Source organism: Myripristis murdjan, chromosome 18, assembly GCF_902150065.1.
Source record: "Myripristis murdjan chromosome 18, fMyrMur1.1, whole genome shotgun sequence".
Lineage (NCBI taxonomy): Eukaryota > Metazoa > Chordata > Actinopteri > Holocentriformes > Holocentridae > Myripristis > Myripristis murdjan.
Genome location: NC_043997.1, coordinates 22,139,042 through 22,163,395, shown reverse-complemented (window position 1 = coordinate 22,163,395; position 24,354 = coordinate 22,139,042). Strand labels below are relative to the sequence as shown.

Sequence of the window (24,354 nt, the reverse complement as noted above, 5' to 3'; positions counted from 1 at the left end):
TGTTCTACTGAGGAAACTCTTAATGTTATTGTCACTTTTAACCTTATTCAGCGGTGTCATGTGTGTCATTTGAATTATGTTCTACATGATCCAGTCTTTAGAAATGAAATGGGCATTAATCCAATTGTAACACATTGTTGAGCAGCTTGTCCACCCCTCAGTTGTGATGCCACCCGCTTAGCTTCACACTGTGATGTCTTCTTCGGTTTTAACGTCTTCATATGTCTGGCAGTTCACCGTTCACTAAAACTGGTGGCTAGATATTGTGGCTGATAGAATTGCTGTGTTTCCAAGTACTTGAGCTCTGTTTCACAAATCCTACTCGCTGCGCAGCTTTTGTCGAGGTTACCCTTTGCCAAAGCCAATATTTTCCCAGACTTTGGATTTTAGGTTGGGCAGAGCTGGAAGTATTGTGTCTGTCAGCCATGCCACTGCTGGTGTAACAGGAAGTCGGGTCTGTGCAGCAATGTGCAGTTCTTAGTACTTACTGATGTGTGTTTGGGGTGTTCTTCTAAGAATCGAGAATAAATCAATTCAAAGAATGTTATTTAGGCTCACTTCAGTGCAATTCATTCTCTCAGTTTCTTAAAAGCTGATCAATTCTTATGAATTGGCGGAATGTAAAATGGACTCATCGAAGACAGTAAGCGAATCGTCACACACCAGCAAACAAAATATTGTCTCCTTGTGGAGTTCTGCAGCGACTCTTGTGTCTAGGAGTCCATCTGTTCAGATATCCTGCATGAAATCTCAGACAAAAACTCCTTCTAGTAGCTTCTTACTTACCTCTGACATTAACCTCCCTCCGCTGTCTTTATCGCTGTTCACTTTGTGTTTTGCTTGTCATCTCCTTTCCCCCCTTCACCCTGTCTTAGCAGTGTTGGCTAAGCAGCAGAAACCAAAGGAGAAAAGAGAATATGTATAAACACATGCTGACATCTACACACACATTGCCTTGTCCAGCCGTTCACCCACTCAGCCTGCTCATTAGAGCAAATTATATCAGCACGCAAAAGCTGGGGCACCTTCCTACTTTAGCGCCTCAAAAAGAGCCCATTACTTTTATTCTTGGAATTTGTGCAATGTTTTGACCCCAGCTGTGTGGTTTTGCAACTAATGCAGCCAGGGAGAGGATAAAGGCTGAGTGTGTTTGTGTGATTATTCAATACCAGGGCTGCAGATGTGTTGTTCCACATCCACTGGCCCCTTTTTAATGAGCATTCGTGGTAGACGATAGTGCTTAGCACAGTATGTGGCAGAGTGTGATCTGCTCAATTTGTCCTTGGGGTTGGGGGGTGGCTGTGTGAAAGATGAGGATGAAACCATGAAGAGTTTACCTCAAGAAGAATGTGAGGTTTGAGAAATGCTGCTTTGAGACATGTTTTTAGTCTCTTGTCTAAATTATTTTTCTTCTCTTTTTCAAAAAAGCCCAGTTTTTTCTGGAAAGTGGTGATATACTTTGAGACCACACTGGTCATTTTTCCTCGGCAGCAGCATTTGAGATCAGTTCTCCTCAGTTGACCTATGGCGGATTGTTCTGAAGGGGCACAATCAATTACAAAGTAACCACCATCAATTTAAAACCTCGCTTGCATTTCAATTTTGACCTACTTTGTGAGCGTTGCACAAACCAACTTCTTCTGATTTTTGTTCACATCCACCAGTTTGTTCTTATTTTGTTAGTGCCCATTGAGCTCTCTTACCAAGATAAGAAAAAAAATATCTCATTGTCATAGTCCTCAAATCATTTGTCCAACGCAAGGAAACATACATTTTTAAACTGAAGAGCTGACTTCTTCTGTTTTTTTTTCTCTTAACAGAAAAAATGAGAGAAAATATTAGAAATTTATGAGGATGTTGTTGCATCTGGCACTTTGTCAACCAAAAGTCAGTAGTTTTAGTCACAAGATTTCACCCAAAGAACGGTGTAGAAATTATTCATGATCTGTTTGGCACTGTGGGACAAGAAACAGTCTTTCTCAGAAATGTCAGCAGCTACCTCCTCAGTGTCTCGAACGACCAGATCTCATCTCAAATCTGAGTGCGACACAGCCGATCACAGCAGGAAGTAAATCTTTTCACCATCAACATTTTGAAACCTGATCGGAGATGCTCCGCTGTCTTGCTCCCGGCCAGCTCAAAGGCCATTAATCACATATCATTGTAGGTCAGCATAAATTTTTCATCCGGTGTTCTTGGAGCTCTGAGAGATTGTAGTGTGACTCACACGTCATGCCAGTTCCTTCACAAAACCACAGGTGTTTTGATTGTTTTTTATCTCCTGGAAGAGATTGTGACGTGCCACGGATCACAATCAGCCATCCTTTTCCCCCTTATGATAAGAAGGCTATGTAAATATAGTCTGGATGAAGATAGAGCTGAAGTCCACACAGTGCGGCCTGTACAGCAGCTTCAGTTGAATTAACTTAAGAGGACTGCCACGTAAGACAATCTTTTTTTTTTATAGCTGAGCAAATTGTCTGCAGTAAAAGGGGTGAAAAAGCTGGATTATGTTCCATTACGATCCCCCTCAATGAATTATACAATAGGACCCCTGGGACCAAATGGAGATTGGGCTCATCTTTTCATGTCCGTCTTCCATTTGCCCATTTGTACTCGGGGCAGTGCTGCCAGAGAGCCTCTCTTGCCCGGCCAGCAGTGTTGGTTAAGTTACTCTGAAAAGGTTATTAAATAAAGTTACTCATTACTTTCTACAAATTGTAATCACATTACTTTACTGATTACTCTAAAAAAAGTAGATTACCAATTACTTTACTTTTGTATTACTTTCTAAAAGATCAGATCAGCCTTTATCAGAGGGAGAATACAAGACTCATATGAGCACTTTTCTTGGATCAGTTATGCTTATTAAATCGTAATAAATAAGATATAAAAATCTGATCCTAGACTAGCAGAAAGGAGTCAGACTTGGCCTACACCTCAGCTCACATCATATTATATTTCCCCAGTGGGAAACAATATCTTTCAAAAAGTGCTCAAGGAATGGAAGGAATGCAAATTTTATTAGAAAAGCAACTGTAATGTGATTACTGAAAATTAAAACACAATCCCGTATGTTGCCTTGTTACTTAGAAAAGTAATCGAATTCCAGAAAACTAAGTAAAAGTCATCTAATTAGTCCCAACACTGCTGGCCAATAATACTGTGTCACACAGAGGCTGAATGAGGCCAGACGTCGTCACGGCAGCAGGGATCCACCGCCTCGCCGACACTGAAGGATTCATCCGGGGACGTCCTGGCATTTGACATCCGAATCTTTTGTCCCCAGACATGACAAATGTCACCTATTTCTCCTGCAGGCTAAAATGGATCCAATGCATCTTTGTTGGAGGATGACCTTTTCAGAGTCGCTGAACAATAAACTCTTGCCTTTCTTCTTCTGCAATCTTCTGCAAGCTGTCTTTCAGCCAAGTGGAAACAAAAGTTGTGCCAAAACTGTGCAGGGTAGGGAAAAGTTTGGCAGTGCGATGTGAGATAAGTAGCTGACAGATGAATCCAACTTGATAAGATCGCGACAGAGGCATTCAGAGAATTTTTCCCCCTCCACTCTCTCTTGTTATCAATGCCCAGCTCCATCAAGATGAAAGAACTCCAGTCCTGCTGATCCAACATTTAATTGAGGAGATTATGCTTTTTCCAATCAGACTTGGCAGTGACAGAGAGATGATAGAGGGGTCTCTCATCAAACGGAGGAGCAAGCAAGAAAGAAGTTAATGAATATCACTGAAGCATTGTCTGACTTTGCACTTTCATCAAAGCTCAGATTCGGTAGGCAAGTGTGGTATTAGACTATAAGTGAGGACTGTAGCATCAAGCCATTAGTGTCAGTACTGTTTGGTTTGCATGATAATGGAGAAATGCAAAGTGGGGACTGTTTGACATGTAGAGGAGGCTTAACTGCGATGGTTTAACATCAAGTTTTGGAGGCTGTATGGTGTATAATTTGCACACCTGTCACATTTCTGCACAGTTCTTCCTTATATTACGCACATTGTTAAATAGATCATATTGATGAGGCAAATCGTTTTTCCAGCACATCCAAGGGCTTAGACACGTCTGCACATATGCATGTCCTTCTGAAGACCATGTGAATATGACATTCCTTTTGCAAATATGCACAAGCTCTAAATTCACATATTTGCTCTGCTTTGTTATTTCTAATTTGCCATTAATTTTACTGCTGCATATTTTAAAAATAGTATTTTTCTAAGTCCTGCTATAATTTTGTGTTTCTACTTAAAGGACCACCCCAGTGATTTTGCATGTTCAGCATAATGTCTACAAAACGTATATACTTCATGTTTCTGCTAATCTTTTCCACCAAGCGCTCATATTTTACAACCCCAGTATCATTTTCCTCCCTTTTATCCAGTCATTGGTTTCCATTCATTCGACTACGATATGAAAATGAACTTTCAGAGACTTCAAACTTTCTTCACACCAGTATTCCATCACCATAACACAGTTGTCCACATTGGTTTTCCTAAAAGCAGCAGCACTGTTGTGTTTTGAAGACTTGAAATTGGGCGGGGTTAAACAGTCCCGCCGCCAGAGAAAATGGAGGGATTTTGATTCTATGTTGTGAAATCTTTAGAAGTAATTTCTTACAGTGTTAAATGGGGTTAATTGTAGTAAATAGGCCAAACAGTCAAAATCGTCAGCCTGGCCCTTTAACAATGAAATGATCAATTGTGTCACATTATTTAATATCCTTGTTTTTATTTTGTTTATCAACACTCATCAGCACACTGTTTCTTTGCACTATCTGGTTACTATTTTCAGAGCATGACCACTTTCGCTGTGGGGAAATAATGAAGTTATTTATGTTTTCTTAACCTGCCACCTCCATGTCTTCCTCCCTTGTCCTCCTTGTCTTTCCCAGGGAGCTGATAGGTCCAGACTTCACAGAGACCCACTATACAGAAGATGGGCATCCGGTGATGGTGGCCACCAATTACACTGTAAGTGTGTAATCAGTCTCTTGTTAAATAGATCATACTGAAATCGTTTTTCCAGCACATCCAAGGGCACATTAGATACGTCTGCACATATGCATGTCCTTCTGAAGACCATGTGAATATGATATTCCTTTTGCAAATATGCACAAGCTCTAAATTCACATATTTGCTCTGCTTTGTTATTTCTAATTTGCCTAATATGTCTTTATTTATCCCACAATGGGGAAATTCCCAGTGTTGACAACAGCAGTACACGCATACACATACACACACACACATACCGTGCACTCAGTGCACATAAGTGGACTGTATAAAAATAAGAGTAAAAAAATATAAAAATATAAAAAAAAGGATATAAAAAGAGGATGTGTAGGTATACATATGTACAATATACAAGTATACAGTGGCAGTGTGAATAGTGCAAATAAATATACATTAATATGCATATGTGGTGCAGTTATGGTGGGATATGTAAGTGTACATAAACACAATATACATAGTAATATACACAGTATACATATATTAACAGAAAAAGGCAGTGTGGATAGATAGTGCAAATTAACATGTTGCATGTGAACACAGCTGTATCTAATGAAACTCATCAAAATTCTGTTCCATTTCGGTGTAGCAGAGGCTTTCCAGTGAGTCAGCATGAACAATCGCAGGGTCCTGCCTCTGTTAGACCTAAATGCAATGGAACTTTAATTGATGTCATTAGTAGCACCTGTGTTTATCCTGCTGTTTCATGTCAGTATGTCTGCGGTGAAAGAGCTCGATTATCGCAATTCTATTTGCAAAGCAAAAAAAGTGTATCCACCTCAAATGATCGTATACTTGTAATTGCATTTTTGCCATTTGCATCAATCATTTTTTTAATTTGATACAGTGCATAAAAAAGGGCTGATGGAATCTGCCTGTAAAAACACAGTCCTGTTAAAATGAAAGTGCTGTGGTCGCAGTGTTGTCACAATTCTTCCATAATTCATGCACTATATATGCCTCCTCCTATATAGAGCACACCAGCATCCAGCTGGTTGATGTTTGACTTAAACTGTACTGCCTGATGTGCAAGTGCACACTGGGTTACCTTTATGTGTTCTGGGCCTCTGTGCTGTACATGGCAGAAAGCATTACACACAAAGAAATGAACATACAGAGCCTGGCTCTTTTAGAGGTGCTCCAGCCGAGCGCCACATAAATAATCTGGGAAAGCCAGCAGCATCCCGATGAAGACCTCATGTTTCGATCTCTGCACCCGTTCTGTGGGATGCCCCAGCAGCGGTGATGTCACTTCCCAGGGATATGATCAGTGAAGAGTAATTTTTTTTTTATATGTTTAGAGCAGACAGCCTGAACAGAAGCCGCTCCAGAGCAGTTTATGTGTGCAGCTGAAGTTGCCATGGCAATTAGGGATTCACCAATTTGTTGGTGGAAGATAGGTATCAGCTGATATTGGCCTTATTGACTGCCATCGGCCAATGGCCAATAAAATTACATTCACTGATCGCAGTGGCTGATATTCATCTGTCCACTTTTGTCCAGTGACTAATGGTGTCCTGTCAGCAAAAAAAATGTGTTTGGGATGGACTAATATCTTCCACGGGATGCCTCTAAGATAAAAGGGGATTTTCAGGGATTTTATTATTTTTGTTGCGCCTGTCACCTAGAAAATGACCAATTGGGATTAAATGCACATCATAGTGACTACAGCCAGTGTGTTTGAGTACTGGCTGGCAGACTACAAATGAGTGGTCTCTTCTCTTGCTGTTATTGTTAGAAATCGCTGGCTTGTCCCCTTAACTGACTGAGATGTGAGACCTGAGAAAAATGTAATGATTCTGAAATGTTCCCGTGGTACCCACCATTCGCCTGTCAAGAGAGAAAAACATGTTTTACTATCTAGAGAGAGAGGACAGAGGCGCTGTCGCAGGTATCTGTGTCAGTGCTCTAGGACAGAGCTGTTGCTGTGGAGTTTTTCTCAAGTAAAGTATTTATGGTTTGAGCGACATAAAAACAATACTCATCCAGCCCCACTGTACTGACATAAAGAGAAACAGACCGGAAGTCTTGCCACATTACACAGAAACGGTTTGGATGGATAGATTGCACTAGGGGTAAGTGGGAAAATATTTTCGTATTTTGGATGAACCGTTCCTTTTTGATTTAGATTAATCTTACATTTTAACGAGAAGTATACACAGTCCATAGTGTTTGATTTCATGGCAAATTCCAAAAATTAAGGAACAACAAACTTGTTGGATACAGGAAAAAAATGGCAATAACGGAAATACCGTAGCTTAGGCAAGGCAGCCAAATACAACCTGTGCTGGTATTTAATGCAAGATGAGGCCAAGTTCAACATCAACCAGAACAAGCTAAAAAAAAAAATCTTAAAATAATATTACGGCAGGGTAAAAATTCATATTAAAACAGACCTGTTATCAGGATATTTAGGTCTTGATTTCATAAAACAATACAGGCAGCAGCAAATGATGAAAGCAGACTTTTCATTTCAGTGCTTTATTATTAATATGCTTGGATTTTCAGTGTTTGTTCAGGCCGTTGTGTCAGCATATTTTCAACCTCAGAATGATTGCTGGGATTCATTTTGGCAGCCTTTATTCCTGAGACAGGATCAAATCAGTTTCTGTCTTGCTGAGATATTTGAACTTTTTCATGTTCAATTTACAGTTGGATTCACCAGGTAAAAGAAAATGGACACAAATAGTAATAAATAAGCCCCCGATAAAAGTAAAGTAAAACAGGTAAGCAATAAAATACAGTGTGAAAAAATCTGGGGTACAAAAAATAATCCTTGTAACAATCAAAAGTTTGTTAGACTATATTGATAACAGATTACTGTAGGGAAAGGATATAGATTACTAAAGCATGGATTATGTTACTAAAGTTGTTACTGAAGTCAGAGTTATTTAGCAATGTTACCAGTGTAACTCAGAGAGATTGTATGTGAAGTGTGTAAACATAGTAAATTAATATTAAGTCTAAAAATATACTGTATGAAATAGTGGAACTATTATGAAAACTATATGCACCAAATTCACATGAAGAAATTTACAGAATTCAAATACAATTTTATAGGATGACAAGATTAAACACACAAAATCACACCTGTATAATTCACATGTGAATGGATTTTTGTGGGAAATTGGATTCTTGGGTGCATTTTGCTACTTTGTGACGTCATTTTTTTTTTTACTTTTTTTTTTTTTTACGTTTCTTACATTTTTCTAAGTAGGTTAAGTATCCCTTTAATTGCAGAAAACATTTCAGTGATCTAAAACATCAGTGGTGAGTCCCTCCGAATGAAAGAGCAAGGGCTTTATTCTAGAGCCGCTGTTTTGCATCGACAGTCATTCAGGGAGAAATCCAGAGGCAGAGATTCCAATTTCCCCACCAACAATAGCTTCAGTAAACCAGAATGCAGTGCACCTTGTATCTTTTCAGGCCTGTCATCAGCAGCATGTGAAATAACAGCGTCCTTTTCTACAGCTTTCTTTGCAATTTGAACAGCCAGGTACATCACTGTTTTCTATCCACTTTTCCTTTTTTTTTTTTGACTGAGAAAACTTGCCACGCTGAAGCTTTTTCCCTCTTGTTTTGTCTGTGGGCTTGTCAAAGGGCATTGTGGGAATTGTAGGAAATCGCTAACCAGCCAGATGAGCCATATTGCAGATGGGTACAGCAAAAAAAGTAAGTCACAGTGCGTCATCAGGAAAAAATAACTTCTGGAATGTGCTGAACACCACAGACTGATAGCATCTAACGGTGGATTTTTCCTTCAGTTATATTCATTAGTGCCACGCAGACAGCATCACGATGGCGTAGGGCCGCTGCCGTGAGCCATGCATAAATTATGAGGCACTTTATTAACATTGTCGATGGCATGTCTGACAAGCTGTGGTTGCCAGGTTGGAGCGCAGGTCTCATCAGCCAGGTTGAGTGTGTATTAAAGGAAACAGCGGCGGTATGAAAGACTGGGAGCTGCTGTTAGAGCTTAGAACCAGCAGCTTTCAACTATCAAAAACAACAACAAAAAAAAACAAAAAACAAAAAAAAAAATCTCCAGAGTGCACGTTCATGCACACACAGAAATCTACACAGACAGACGGATAAAGGTGTTGTGATGCAGACATGGACGATAATAGACATACACCAATTATAAACACACAGAGAGACTCACCGCACACACACACACACACACACACACACACACACACATGCGCGCACACACAATAACACTCGTGCACAGAGGGTCTTATGAAATAGACCTGCAAACTAACAGACACACACCAACTCACACACGTACTACACATACTCTCACTGACACCGGAACACGTCTTCACTCCTCCCGCAGCCTCATTTGAAAACTTGCCATGGTTGAGGATAATGAGAACAACAAGCGTGACATCGATCGCCCCCCCTCTCGCCTCACTCACGTGGCCTCGCCCGAGCAACAGCACAAACCCCAATATAGACCTGCAGCCATGGGAAGATTTCATCCTCAAGGTCCCACAGTGGATGATTCAGTGACTGTGTGTGGCTTTCAGTAATTTGTTGTTCAAAGGCACTATACGTGCAGCATTGACATCAATATGTTTCTCCCACTTTAAAGGACCATTCAGTCCTTTAAAGTGATTTTGAACGTTTGGCCTATTTACTACAATTTATCCGCATTACGGTGCTGGAATACTGGTGTGAAGAAAGTTTGAAGTCTCTGAAATTTCATTTTCATATCCTAGTGGAATGAATGGAAACCAGTGGCTGGATAAAAGAACGGAAAAATAATATCGGAGTTGTAAAATACGGCTGCTTGCTTCAGGAAAAGATGAGCAGAAATATGAAGTAAAAATCACTGCCATGTTCCATTAAAGCAAAATTCCACGTCTGGACTTTGTGACCGCTAAGCACATTTTATTTTGTTTCTAGTAAAGTGATACTCGGGGTTCTTAGTCATATAGCGGTATTTGCTGCTCCATACGAGTGTAACAGATTGTTGGCAGAACGGCTGCTTCACATACTGCGTGTGTAAGTAAACATACAGTGCTAAGGGGAGCTGGAAAAGAGCATCGATAATGAATCCCAAATAAACGTGTGATATTGTGCATCCTTCAAAACATTTTTTTAGCTCAGGATCGTGTTTGTTACCGGGCCAGGTAGACTTCATCCATTTGGAGAAGAACATTTATGCCACATGATCTCACGTCCTGTGTCTGCCGACCAAAGCCGCCACTGTTAACTTCGCAGCTTTGTTAGCACAGGAAAACTACTTAGATATACGATTCCTAAACGGGTGGATGATTTGGTTGACTTACTTTGGTGCTCCAATTTATCCTCCTGGGACTGGAAGAACATCTCCAAGCTCGCTGGACACCTAACTAAATGTGCACTGTCACATGAGACCATTTTCGTCAACCAGAGTTGCAACACAGATAACATTAATCCATTTCCATAGACAGAAAGTTACTGTCTGGAGTCTGCAAACAGCTGTTACTCCTGCAGCATCTGACTCAACTTTGAAATTTGAAGTTGGAGTTTATTACATACTCACGTGGCAGTTGGTACAAGACAGCTGAGATACATGAGCATCACATAAGAAGCTAAAAGCATATCGCTAAATATCAATACAAGACAATATAATTTAATAAAGTACACTTATAAATAGCTGATAAATAATTCAACATAAAAAACTTCTGTGTAACAGTGAAAGGCTACTGGGGAGACGGGGAAGGAATTAATATAGCTCCTGATTTAGTAGTCTTTATAGAGTAGAGAGTAGAGTAGTGGAGTTTTTGTGTTGTATTGTTTTGGATTGTATGTGTTTTCATGAGAGATGTGGTGTGAAGATGCAGGGAGGCAACGCCTGAAAGGAGTCAGGAAGGCCTTTTGCAAAAGCTCTATGCAACTCCACCCTTTGCATTTTAAGTAATGGCAGTGAGAAGCAGAGAAGTGAGAAGCTGTTACAAGATTTTCCTGTAATCATCATAATGTTGCATGCTTTCTGCTGCACTCGCTCAAGATTGGAGTTGTGTGATGGAGCTGTGCCAAGCCGGGCCAGCATATCTGACAGTGGGATGCGTGTATCCAGCATAGACTCTTGCGAGATTGTCCGCAGGAGTGCCTGGTTTTTGAGCCCTGGCCCTAGTTTTTCACTTTAATTTTAGACATTAGCATGATGGCTGTAAGTAAATGCGAGCGTCTCTGAGAAGCTTGGCAGCCTCTGCATTGCCTTTTACGCCGTGCGCTAACAGGTCAAACCTGGCAGGAAATCAGCTGGATTAATTTACAGTATGAAACAGGAAGTGGCCACCGTTCCAGAGCAAACAGGTAAAGCTTTTAGACTTTCTGAAAGCTTTGGCAGATGTTGGGAGGAGATAATGATGAAAAAAGAACATCCTGTTTTCATACAGCTGCCACGTTACTCACAAAGCCCCGCCACATCAGTCTTTGAGGACTCTTAAGAATTTATGTAGATGTCGTGCATCTTGAGATGTTTGATGTGTGAAAGCGGCTCAAATCATAACCCCTAGAGGAAAACAGCAAGTCTTAGTGTGACAGTCGTGTTGGTGAGTTTAGCTGTTTAGTGATCATCCATGTGTCTCTAGTAGGTCATTGGCTCCAGGGCTCCATACCAACTTAAACTATGTTCAGTGATACTCAGTGACAAGAATTACTAAGACTGACCTTTTAGTAGTAAAAACCTCCCTCTTTTAGTAAAAAAAATTCTTTGAAAAACTTGTGAAAAAAGGGACTGAGAAAATTAGCAAGAAATTTCCTGAAAATTTACAGAATTAGTAATAAATAAATAAATCAGTATAAAAAAAAAAAAAATTATCAAAAAAGACCAGAGGATTAGAAAAAAATGCCCCCAAAATTAGAAATAAATTAGTGAAAACTTGCAAGATAACTATATTCATTATTATATATTTTAATTTAATTCCAAGAAATGTACCACAAATTGTTGTGGAAAAAAAAAATTATAAAATTACCAAAAACAAAAATATCTTAGGCCTGTGTATATGTTGTAACCTGGTGTATTTTTGGAACTATTTCAATCACAGGTTGCTCAGGGATTTGTGCTAGAATGTGGATACCCGAGCCCGTTGGGACCTGACGGGTCAGGCCGGGTTCACACAAAAATGTAGAAATTATGTTGGGGTTCAGGACAGGTTTGGTTACGTCAACGTTATTTTAGTGAAAAATGATGGACCTAATGTCTGTTCTGGGCAACTTCCTGTATAATTCTGAAGTTTACATGATGGCACTGAAGGCAACACAGGCTATTTCAGGCGTTAAATGTATCCTGGCGATGGAGAACAAGCAAAATCTCAGGCTCGGGTCCAGTTTGGACACACAAAAAAAGAATTCCTGTCAGTTTTGGGTCAGGCTCGGTTATGATGCTCCTGTCCTGTTACATTTTGGTGCAGAGTTGTCTTGTTTGGAGGAAAAGTTGTTTAGCACAGTGGTTGACTGTCCACCAATTACAGGCCATATTCATACTGCATTACTCTCTCCACTTAGTGGCAGAGAAAACAAAACACAGAAGTGGTGTCCCAGTCTTCAGTGTTCCCAGTTTGAACACAATTTATTTCCTTCTATTAACATCCATTCAGTTCATTTAACTTCAGCAGCTGAGGCTATGTGGAGAGTTTGGCTAATTATTGCCTTGCCTCAGCCGGAGCCACCGTGGGCTGTCCTGGACAGGAGCCTGAGGACCAGGCCAAACACTGCAGCCCTGGCTACCACACTAGTGTTGACAGTATTGACTGGAGCTTATTTGGCCACAAGTGAGTCGCTGTTGTTCACTCATTGTAAGTGTGTTGCACAGACAAACGATAGTTTCTTTTTCTTTTCCAATGATCTATCTGTAAATGAACGTTTCAGCATAGTGTCACTCTGGAGTCACACATTTTGTCATCTCCTTAAGCTAGACACAGAAAATTATTGAAAATTTTGAATGTACAGCACCTGTTGCAAACATTCTTTGTACATTATTGTACATTATTGTATAGAGTATAAAAGTACCACTTTTCGCAGAATCGACAAAGGCAAACAAAACAGACTATGACAATATAAAAAACAAAAAGTCCTAGTACCCATTTTATAAAGACAATAAAGACATCTCTTTTCTTATGTTCTTATATTTGAATTGGAAAGTAGATCCGGCACATAGCATCTGCAGGTGAAATGTACATGGTAACCTTGCACCAGAAAGCAACAACGTGATAGTACTTTCATAATTAATTGTAATTCCACAAAAACTTGACGAACTTGGTAGTAGAATTTTTAATGTTCCTTCTCCAGTATTCCTATATTTAAGTCAAGAATGACATTTACTTAAAATTGAAATGTTATCTATTATCTAGCACATAAATAAATGCAAACAGAGTGGATTATACCAATATATACACACACATATATATATATATATATATATATATATATATATATGTATATATATATATATAAAACATTAAGTACCGGTTCTCATTCCTTTTGTGTAATTTCAAGCACTATCAGGTTGTTGGTCGGTACATACTTGCTGGACCTACTAGAAATAACAAGAGAAGAGACATTTCATTTTCTCAAAAAATTGGTAGCGGGACCTTTTTTTTTTTTTTTTTTAAAGAATGGCATAATTTGTTTTGTTTGAGTTCATTTATGCACTAATGGTGTAATTTTGGAAGCTGCTTTGCTCTGGGAGTGAATGGAGTGACACATTCAGTATTGTAGATTAGTCCAAGGGAGCACAGAGCAGCTAATGAGAGTAACTAATATTTCACCAGCAGATGGACTCCTGTGACGACCAGTTCACTATACAACCCAACACTCTACCAAAGTCCCATTTTGCCTTAAATCTGTAGGAAAGACCTACAGTAATGTAGACTGTACAGTAATGACTGTTGTAATCAGGTTTTATTCTGACCACTGTTGGTACCACTGATGTAGTCCAGATATTGCCATAATCAACATCAAATCAACAACTTACATTTTGTTGGTTTCTGGGATAAAATACGATCAAATGTAGGCCTGTGGTCGAATGTATGTCTATTTTTCAGGCCTTTAATGTAGAAACATACCATTAATAGATCCCAGCTCTGCAGTCAGTGGTTTAATTTCATGAGCTACGAAGCAAAGGACAGTTTTCATTTGACGGACACTTTTAAACAATAGGAATATTTTTATGTAATTGTCATACTAACTTGGCGTATAATCGCATACAAAGCAGATGGATAATAGAATGAGTTTTTAGCCATAATCTATAACCTGCATTTAATTGTGCATTTAATTGTTGCTGTGCTGCTTCACACTGCAGCATTAGTTCCACACAATTGCCCAATATTTAAATTGAGCATAAGTGGCTGCATTCATAATTAGATAATTTGACAGCTATTTAGAGCAGATTTGGGTGATATGCAGAGTAACTGGATAAAAAGCTTCCCGATGACTTGCTTTTTCTGCCAGCACTTACTGCTCTGACTATAAAAATCAGTCAGTGAACATTTGCCTGACTCAAAATATTTGCCTTTGACAAGCTCATTTACAAATAAGCCATTGATGTAAAGTTTTAAAGTCCAATATTGTAGAGATAGAGATCTGTGTTGTTATAAATGAAAATGTGTTAAAGTTATAAAGTTTTAAAATAGATAATACAGAGATGGAGACCTGTCTCCTTATACCAATTAACCTTTAAGTTTTGGGGTCATTTCCTCTCGCTGGTTTTGATTATGTTCTAACAAACCACACCACAGTTCTCTTTGACTCTCTCATCACGCATCACTCTCTCCTATCCAAACGAATCAAACTAAAGGAGGAAAGACTCCAGAGTTTTCATAAACCCCTCCAAACATGCATGAGTTGTGTCCCAATTCAGGGTCCGCCTCATTCGAAGCTTGTATGTTAAGACTCGCACATGTGGCCTAGATATACAGTCTTCTTTTGGCAGAAGTTGGAGGCACAACTGGTGTATCCTTTGCTGTCCTCTTCATCTCAAGATGCATTTCACTCAGCTGTCATTTGGAAAGCAAGTGAAATGGAAAGTGAAAGCCACATACACGTTATGGACAAAAGTATTGGGCTACCTGCACATTTCACCTACAGGAGCTTTCATGACCTCCCATTCTAAATCCAAAGGCATTAATATGGAGTTGGTCCCCCTTTGCAGCTAGAACAGCTTCCACTCTTCTGGGAAGGCTTTCTACCAGATTTTGAAGTGTGTCTGTGGGAATTTTTGTCTGTTCATCCAGAAGAGCATTTGTGAGCTCAGACACTGATGCTGGCTGAGAGGGCCTGGCTCGCAATTTCCATTCTCTGGGACACAGACATGCTAGAACAGAAAAGGGCCTTCCCCAAACTGTTCCTACAAAGTTGGAGGCATAGAATTGTTGAGCTGAAGCATTAAGATTTCCCTTCTCTGGAACTGAGGAGCCGAGGCCGAGCCCAGAAAAGCAAACCCATAGCGTTATCCCTCCTCCACCAAACTTTACGGTCAGCACAATGCAGTCAGGCAGTGAACGTTCTCCTGGAATTCACCAAACCCAGACTCGTCCATCAGACCGCCAGATAGAGAAGGGTAATTGGTCACTCCACAGGACATCTTTCCAACGCTCCAGAGTCCAGTGGCGGCGTGCTTTATACCGCTCCGTCTGATGCTTGGTGTTGTGCTCGGTGATGTGAGGCTTGCATGCGGCTGCTCGGCCATGAAGCTCCCGCCGCTCAGTTTCTGTGCTGATGTTGATGCCGGAGGAGGTTTGCAGCTCTGCAGTTACTGAGTCAGCAGACCGTTGGCCACTTTTACGCACTATGAGCCTCAGTGATCAGCGACCCCGCTCTGTAACTTTACGTGGTGCTGCCACCTGGTGGCTGAGCTGCTGTGGTTCCTAAATGCTTCCACTTTGCAATAATCCCATTTCCAGTTGATGGTGGAATATCTAGGAGGGAAGAAACTTCACCAGCTGACTTGTTGCAGCGGTGGCATCCTATTACATTACTATTACAACACCATGCTGGAAGTCACTGAGCTCTTTAGAACAAGCCATTCTCTCACAAATGTTTGTAAAGGCAGACTGCATGACTTGACATGATTTTATACAACATATGACAACGGGACTGAATGAAAAACCTGAATTTAATGATTAAGAGGTGTGTCCCAATACTTTTGATGTAATACAAATGTACGTGCAAGTTTAAATGCAAAATTAAAAGACAAAATTGTAACTTGATGTCATAGCCACTGAAATATAGCTTAGCTAAATCAGAGACGCGAGGTTTACAATGGTGATTGAACACCTTGAAATTTCAGTTACATCAACATTTTAACCTCAGTAGATGTCTGTAACAGTTAACAGCTGTTTCATCTGTTGATGCTACACCGGGGTTTAGAACCACTGAAAACATAAGGATGAATCCCCACTTGGCTTTTTCAATTAATAACCATTATCTTGGCTGAAACGTCTAGCTCAGGGGTTTTCAAACTTTTTCATGTTCTTGACCCTCAAGTTGACTTTCAGTAAGCTGTGAACCCCCATTTGAAGTGATAAACCAAAATATATTTTTTACATAAATCATTGTAATAATAGTAAATGTAGCTTGAAATGATTTGTTTACTAATTGCCATTTTTTCTTATTTTCTGGTCATTTTCTTTCTTGCATTTTTTCTTTTTCCTCTTTCTTTTTTAATTAATATTCTAGGTAATTTTCTTGCTAAAATTGCTAATGGCCTTTTCCCCCCATGTTGTTGAATGAAATCAATTTAATTTAATCGTTTCAATGTAAAGACAGGAAGTGTCTTCACAAAGTATATTGCTTTCCCGTGCTTTATTCTCCCTGGTTACAAACACGATGAAGCCCTTCCTGGGCGAGTATTGTGTTCGTATCCATGGGAGAATTAAGGCTGGGGAGGTAATATACTGTATGCAGACATTTCCCTTCTTTAACTTGAGTTATTTTGGTCCAAAACATTTTTATTTTTAAAAAAGCAGCGGGGATGTGCATATACTACATGTTTGTAGACCCCACAGTTGGCAGCTACCGTCATGCATCCAGATTCCCAGTCAGGACCTCCTGTAAATGGATAGAGTGTGCCTGAGCTGGTCAGCACATGGCAGTAGTTTTGTCCCCTTTCACAGATGCTAGTAGAGGTAATTTCCTCTCCCAAATGAAGCAAGACATTATAGGCTGTCTTGGACCATGTGTGCCTCACCTCAGCAACACCTAATATGACTAATGTGAGCTGCGGATTGGCAGAGGAAGTTCTTACTGACAATTGATTTGTATGTTGGCTCTGAAGGAACATGTACCGCCGCCGCCACCATTCAATAAATGAGCTAATTCACGCTCTGATGGGCTGACAGAGACTTTATAATAGTCAAGCATTGACACTTGTGCACAATTTAAACCTCACTCCTTAAAATGTGTATGTGTAGATAATTTATTTCTTCCATGTTGGTGTGTTTTTAGAGCCGATAGACATTGTAATCCTTGACATCACATCTTGAGAAATGATATCTCTGTTTTGACACTGAAACAGATTAGATGAGTACTGTAGAAAGTGTTAATTTCTTCAGTTAAGCCTCTTCTAGGTACAGTCTATACTGTGCCAGAGCACAGTGACCTCATTCTGTACACATGAACGCATGGTGTGAGCAGAACAGGAAGGCTTTTGGACACTCCATTGTTTTGGGCTTTCTAACTTTTTATGTAGTTATTATTTCTTGACAGAGATTGATTCAGCTGCCCTATATGAGGTTAGTTTTTAATCCTTCCACCATTTGAAAGCAGCACTTTGAATCAAAGTACTCTGGAGAGATAAAACTATATGTTTAGTAATAAAAGGGTTTTAAAAAAATCACATATTTTCTCACTTTCTTCACAGTTATTTTCCCTGGGAAAGTTAACTAAGTGCTTTCCAACAAAGTCCTGGCTCACATTCTCACAGTTTCACAGATTAAAGGAATAGTTTGCCCATTTTGAAAAATGTGATATACCTCAATGGCAGGAGGCTAACAGTTAGCATTTGGAGCGTCCAGCCAGTATCCAGCACTCAGCAACAATGAGAGGAAGATAGCACAGCTATTGTCCTACAGAACAGCTAGGGGAAGTGAAATAATATGACATTTTCCATGAATGAAGTGTCCCTTTTAACAGTGGGAGCTGCCCAGTACAACCCAACCAGTCCTCTACTGTCAGGCACGGAGAAGCTCTTTTGAAGCAGTAGGAGGCAGGTGCCTTGTCCAGGGGCACCGTGACAACAGTTGCTGAGGGAGAGGGGATCGTATCTGTAATGTCTACGCTCCCACTGCATCTTTACAGTTCAAAAAGACACTGTGGGGAGTCGACTAAAAGCAAACATCATCCTTTTCTATTGAAACAGAAAGTATTCAATTACAAATGAGCTTAAAGGATATAAAGGGGGAAAAAAATAAATAAAAGGATCAGCTGTCAAGTAACGCCCACTGTGCTTTCATAATTTTTTGCTGGAATTCTAAACAAAGACGTGCACATATTTTTTCCCCAGCTGTATGTTGATGTTATTTATCAGGGCAGTGTCGAGATGTTGGCTCTCAGCGATAACAAGTCTCAAACAGAGTGACTCACTCAAATGCCATGCTTTGATTTCACAAGCCTGTCCGTCGCACCCCCAAGCATCCTGCCTTCACCGATTAAAGTTCCTCAAATTCTGCCTCTTTTGTTGGAAGTCAGTTGAATTCTTTTAAGAGCCTCAACCTGACGTTTCAGTGGCCGAGCTCCAGTGTTCATCCAAACACAATTACGCTTTAGGGAGCTTTGCACATTTCTATCGATTTGTCATACCCGTTTGTCAAAGGCAGCGACCAGCATTTCGACGAGCCGTTGTAGTCATGAAACACGAGTATTTCACCTTCTTTAGGGACTCTTTCCCTGCTAAATCGATCCAGCGGATCAATGCATCATTAGATTCACTGGAGGCACGTCTGCATAAACATTATCATATTTTTAATGCTTTCCTCAAGATGGATATGAGGTATTGATTCCCACTCCCTCCCCTCTTCTCTTTCAGGATCACTGTTTCTACCATGGCCACGTAAGAGGACACACAGATTCCTGGGTAGCTCTCAGCACATGTTCGGGAGTAAGGTACAGTAAAAGACCAAAGACCTGAAGCTGTGATAGTACATGCTGTGTATAATTTGTTTATTTGTTAATTTGTCAAAACATGATGAGCAGATAAGGGAGAAATTACCCAAAAGTGAGAAAGAAACTGGAATAAATTTAGTAAAACATTCCAAAAAATGACAGAGAAAATGACATAAAATTACCTCCCACACATTGACCAGAAAATTAGTTTAAATAATAACAACAACAACAACAACAACAACAACAATAATAATAATAATAATAAGTCTATATTTAAAATTGTTTTATAAGAAAATTACCATAAAATTGCACAAAAAACTCCACAAAAAAGTAAAAAATAAAAGGAAAACAAAGTGAGTTTTGTGAAGAGGTTGAAATAAAATATTTCAAAGAAAAAGCCAGTCCACAGGCTCCTGGGTTTTTAAATGTTCAGTTGTGGTCTAAATGTTGCTTGAACCACTTTTCCTCCACGGCAGAGAAGCAATTTTGTGGCAAACACCAAATACGTGACATTTTTTTTTTTTTTTTTTGTATTTTTTTTGTATGTTTTAGTATTGTGTAACAGCAGCTTCAGGCCTTCAAAAACCCCACCTTGGTTGAACTGTAGTTGTTGTTCTCCCGCGCTCTGCACCCACTGACCTTCCCTTGGATGTGTTGTGTGGGCCCACAGGTGTGTTGTTGTATGCAGGCAAATGGGGATTAAGACATGAACACTCAGGGTCACAGCCAGACACAGACTGAATGTACGATCTATCTATCTTATTTATATATAGTTTTGTAATTTTTAAAAAGTTGTATACTGCAGCTTTAAAGTTTGCCACTGAGCCTTGAACTTGGTCACAGTGCATTTGGATTTAGAGTTTGGTATTACAGTGGAATGGTGCCGCAGGCAGGGATATTGTCAAAATGGAGAAAGTTCAACCTGAATTGTCAGAACTAGTCTTTTAACTAGACTTTGTTATTGGATTTTTTTTTTTTATTAAGGACCCCCAAGCAAGTCTGGATTCTCATGAAACCCACTAATTTGATCCTCTTTGGGGATAGAGGCAGCAGTTTGAAAAGTCTTTAAATTTTCACTGCCTCGGCCAGAATTTAATGTGGAACGCCTTGCATATTGAGGACTCAGAATGTAGCTCTCTCCTGGCAAGGATGCTATGCTTTTCTTGGGGGGGTGGGATGGGGGTGCACCCCAAAAATATATTCCAGCCTGAGAGATGTCAAGTTGTAGCTGGATTGGTTTTTAGTAGGAATTAATTTAAAAGCCATCTCAGCAAATCCAACATAACAGATAAGAGTTTCAGCAAGTTTTTTTGTTGTAACAATTGGTTTATCTTCATTAATTTGTATCTGATAGTCTCCTTTTAGCGCCGACATGTTCATCGAAACTCATTTCGGTTTCTGTCCTTATCTGGGAAGGTAGCCAGATGCTGCTCAGTGACAGCAGGTTTGATGGGAACAGAACGGACGTGAGGGGGAATTGAGATTTGTAACCCAGCAGAATGTAAATGCTTTTTAAATGTCCAGTCATGGAAGGAGTTGGCCATCTTACCCACAGAAGCCTATTCTCAAATACAAAAACCAAGCCAAGTTCTATTTTACCCTTAGGTTTTATTCATGGATGTCGCTGTAAATTAAAAGGTGGGTAAGCTATGACCTCCAGTTGGTTTTTATCATAAATAATAACCAATATAAACTGAAATCAATTACATATTCACAAAAAAGCAGTTTGTGTTTTTCTCAGGGAAAAGGTCCTTTGTTGATTTAATTTAGTTTGATAGTCCCAGGTAATACATACATGATGATTTTGCTGAATTTAGGTGTGTTTTCACTCCTTTGCTACATTGCATGTTTTATCACACAGCATCAGGTTTGAGTAGTTTATTGTTCATTTATTGCAGTTAATGAGGTTTTCTCCCTGGCAAAGTCCCATGAGGGAACTGCTGATGATCAACACACGTAGCCATTTTGACTTTAAATTTGGCTGATGCTCTTATCCAAGGTCAACAGAAGAATAAACTTAAGATCCTTGATCATTAAAGGGGTAGTTCAAACATTTTTAGAACTTTTTTTTTTTTTTTTTTTTTTTCCACAGCTGTTATATATGTCATAGGTGTGGTTGGTTATTTTTTAGATGGTTTTAGTTGGTTATTTTTAAGACTGTTAGCTGGGGGGAAGTTCACCTCAATTGCAGGAGGCTAACAGTTAGCATTTGGAGCATCCAACCAGTATCCAGCACTCAGTAACAATGAGAGGAAGATAGCACCACTACTGTCCTACAGAACAGCTCGGGGGAGAAGGGAAATAATATCACATTTTTCAAGATGAGTGAACTGTCCCTTTAACATTACAAGCAACCAGGAGTGAGAAAGTCATGACACTCTCTTCACATTGTTATGAGCTCTTCTTGCTCTAAAAAGACATAAATCTCTGTTATCGCTCTCCTTTGCTCGTACTCTGTTTCTATTCTCGGCACTTGCTTGGATTGTCACAGGAGTATTATAAGGGAACCTGCTGACATTTGCACTTCTTAATTCTGGTTCTTTCTAATTTTTGGTGATCTTGGAATTGAAGGTTATTTTACTTTTGACCTCACTGATAAGAGCATCAGCTAAAAGCCTAAGAGGTAGAATGAAAATGTAGGGGACATAGCACCTTAGCAATATTTTCAATCCCAAAAATGATCATGTCTGAGAGAGGTGGCAGGAAAATAATATAAACTAAGAGCTAAGCACAGAGATTGGAGGTGTTGTTGATGAAGAGTGACTTCTTGAAACCGCAGTGGAAGAGGTCCTTCAAGGCTCAGTTTTTATGCTCTTTGGACTTTCTGTGTTAGGCAGCAGTCATTTGTTGTACACAGCATCTATAGAAACTCAACAGCTTATGCCGCAAAGCTCCTTTCATGAAACAAGGCTACTTCTATAGTCCGTCCTGCAGGATTTCACACGGTTCTCTAATTATCAAGATTGTGATTAGTGCAACAGCTGTATGCTTGATTTTGATGAGGCTCTTTTGAAAAATTGCAAAGGCAATTTAGAGCGTTTTCTGTGTTTATTTGTGGCATAACCATGGGGACTGGTGGGAATGTGACTCGAAAAACAAAGATATCATGGTTTGCTTGTGAGGGGCTTTGATGAGACTATTTAATGTGCTACATCTCCAATGGTCTATAAAAACTTAATCTCTAAAAATCATTTTCCTAAAGGATTTAAGGGTTTTTCCATGGTAGGGCCAAATTGCATGATTCTGCAATATTTGCAGGGAGCTGATGATTTTGCAAAAAGACAAATCTCATGATTGCAAAAATTACCAGTCGCTTGAGGTTGTTGCTACCAGAATACCAAGTTTGAATGCCGACTTTTGTTCAGGTTTCAGCCTTGTCCTTATCTGCATTTCTCCAGCAGTTCTGTGTATTTTTATTTTCATTTTCCCCCCTACACTTCCCCAGATCGTTTTCCCTGCCGGCAACTTTCATGCCTTAGCGAGGTGTTCTATATTGACTCAGTATGAATTACATGGTCTTAGTGAGAATTGTGAATCAGCCTCGCCCACATAATTACTTCAGAGAAAACCTATTTGCTAAAAACCACGGCTCCAAGGTAAACTGTGCCCATATGGTCAGTCGGTGTGCATGAACAGAATAGTGCACACATCCCCTTCACAAAACCAATTTGATTCCCTTTGTACATATCTTAGTGGCTGCGAAATAAATAGGGACTTTGACAAAAGGTTCACAGACAAGGTGAAATACTTTTCACAGACACTTCAAATGCATCTTAAGCCGCAGCCGGCAGAGCTTGCATGAATCATTACTCTTTCAAGGTCATGACAGAGATGGATATTCAGCAGAAGTATAATCCATGTAACGATTTCTTTTAGAAATTGTCTGCTTCCTTTTCTTTTATGATGTTTTTTGAACCAGTCCCTCTCAAAGTGGGATTTGAGACCCTTGGGAGTCGTAGAGGAGGTCCAGCAGTCCTTTAGTAGGATCCGGGAGGTTGCAAAAGGAGGAACACTACTAAAATTCTATTGACTAGAAATGAACGCAGTCTCAGAATATGTAAGAATGACGATTGTAGCATTAAGCTTCACTCTCAACATTAGTGTCTCCCTGCATAGAGTGTAGTCAGTTCTACAATTCATTGCTAAATCAACAATCAAAGTGTTCCCATTAGGGTCCAGCTGAGGGTCTTTGAAGTGAAAATGTTGGAAAAATCCTGTACTAAACTGTGTTCTGCTGATATAAAAATTATTAAGAGGATTTAGACTTTTGGGTGACACTCTGTTTCACTTGTTCATTAATTTTGTCTCCATCCTTGGTGCTAAGCGCTCATCGCTTAGTTTCTGCTCTGCACTTCCCAGAGATCACCCGTCAATCAAATAACGTGTCCAGTAGGGTTACGTTTGGGTTGGAGTTAAGGTCAGAGGACACTTACCTGGTAGTCGACACTGGATGTCTTAAGGCAGCACTGATGGAGGGATTACAGGTCAGAGGTTAGGAGTTGTAGGACTAGTGTGTAGGGTTATGGGTTAAATATAATCAGGCCCTCATAATGTTAGTGCAAGGATGTGTGAGTGTATGCTTGAGAGGAACTATATGAATCAAGAGGTCCTCTAGCTTCCTCAATCTCACGAACACACTCACACACTGACAGCTTGGATAGCCCCCCAGACAGTTGCTATTGCCGAGTGGCTCTCTCTGTTTCTAAATTGCCTTTTTACAGCCCTGTGTCTTCTAGGACACCAAGACTTCTGGCTGCACTGTTCAGCACCATGGGTTGGCTGTGAGGATACTTGGAGGGCAATACTCTGAGGTCCTATATGCCTTAAACTTTGTCTCCTCCTGCAGATCAGAATTAAAACAACCTCTGGGTATCGGTATTGAGGGAATAGTTCATGTTGTAATATTTGGAATAGGTACTAATCGATATACAGATGATGGGACATTGTAGATGTTTTGTTTTATATCTCATTTTCATCTCATTCTCATTTTCAGCACAGCAAATGATATTAAGAGGTTGTTTTGACTTCTTGGCTGCGAGGCGATGGATTTTATAATAACTTAGTCCCCTGATGGAATATTTGTATTGTGCACCTAAGTCCAATTTGGGGATTTTCATGTTTTTACTTTAATTAAGGGATTACATTGCTCCTCCACAGGTTAAGAAAAGTCTACCACTGTTGTGTGTATGAAGCCATTTCACACCCACATGTTAAAAACAAAGTGCATGCTGGTCAAGCTAAA

At 39.8% G+C, this 24,354-nt stretch overlaps 1 protein-coding gene across 1 annotated transcript in view; it reads left to right on the top strand.

Moving 5' to 3' along the window:
- adam19a (ADAM metallopeptidase domain 19a) overlaps window positions 1–24,354 on the top strand; it is a 168,145-nt gene that overhangs the window by 100,950 nt on the left and 42,841 nt on the right. Inside the window, exons 4-5 of the mRNA XM_030075869.1 lie at window positions 4,904–4,982; window positions 19,036–19,112. Of these exons, the coding sequence (XP_029931729.1) occupies window positions 4,904–4,982; window positions 19,036–19,112 (156 nt within the window). The remainder of the gene's footprint in view (window positions 1–4,903; window positions 4,983–19,035; window positions 19,113–24,354) is intronic.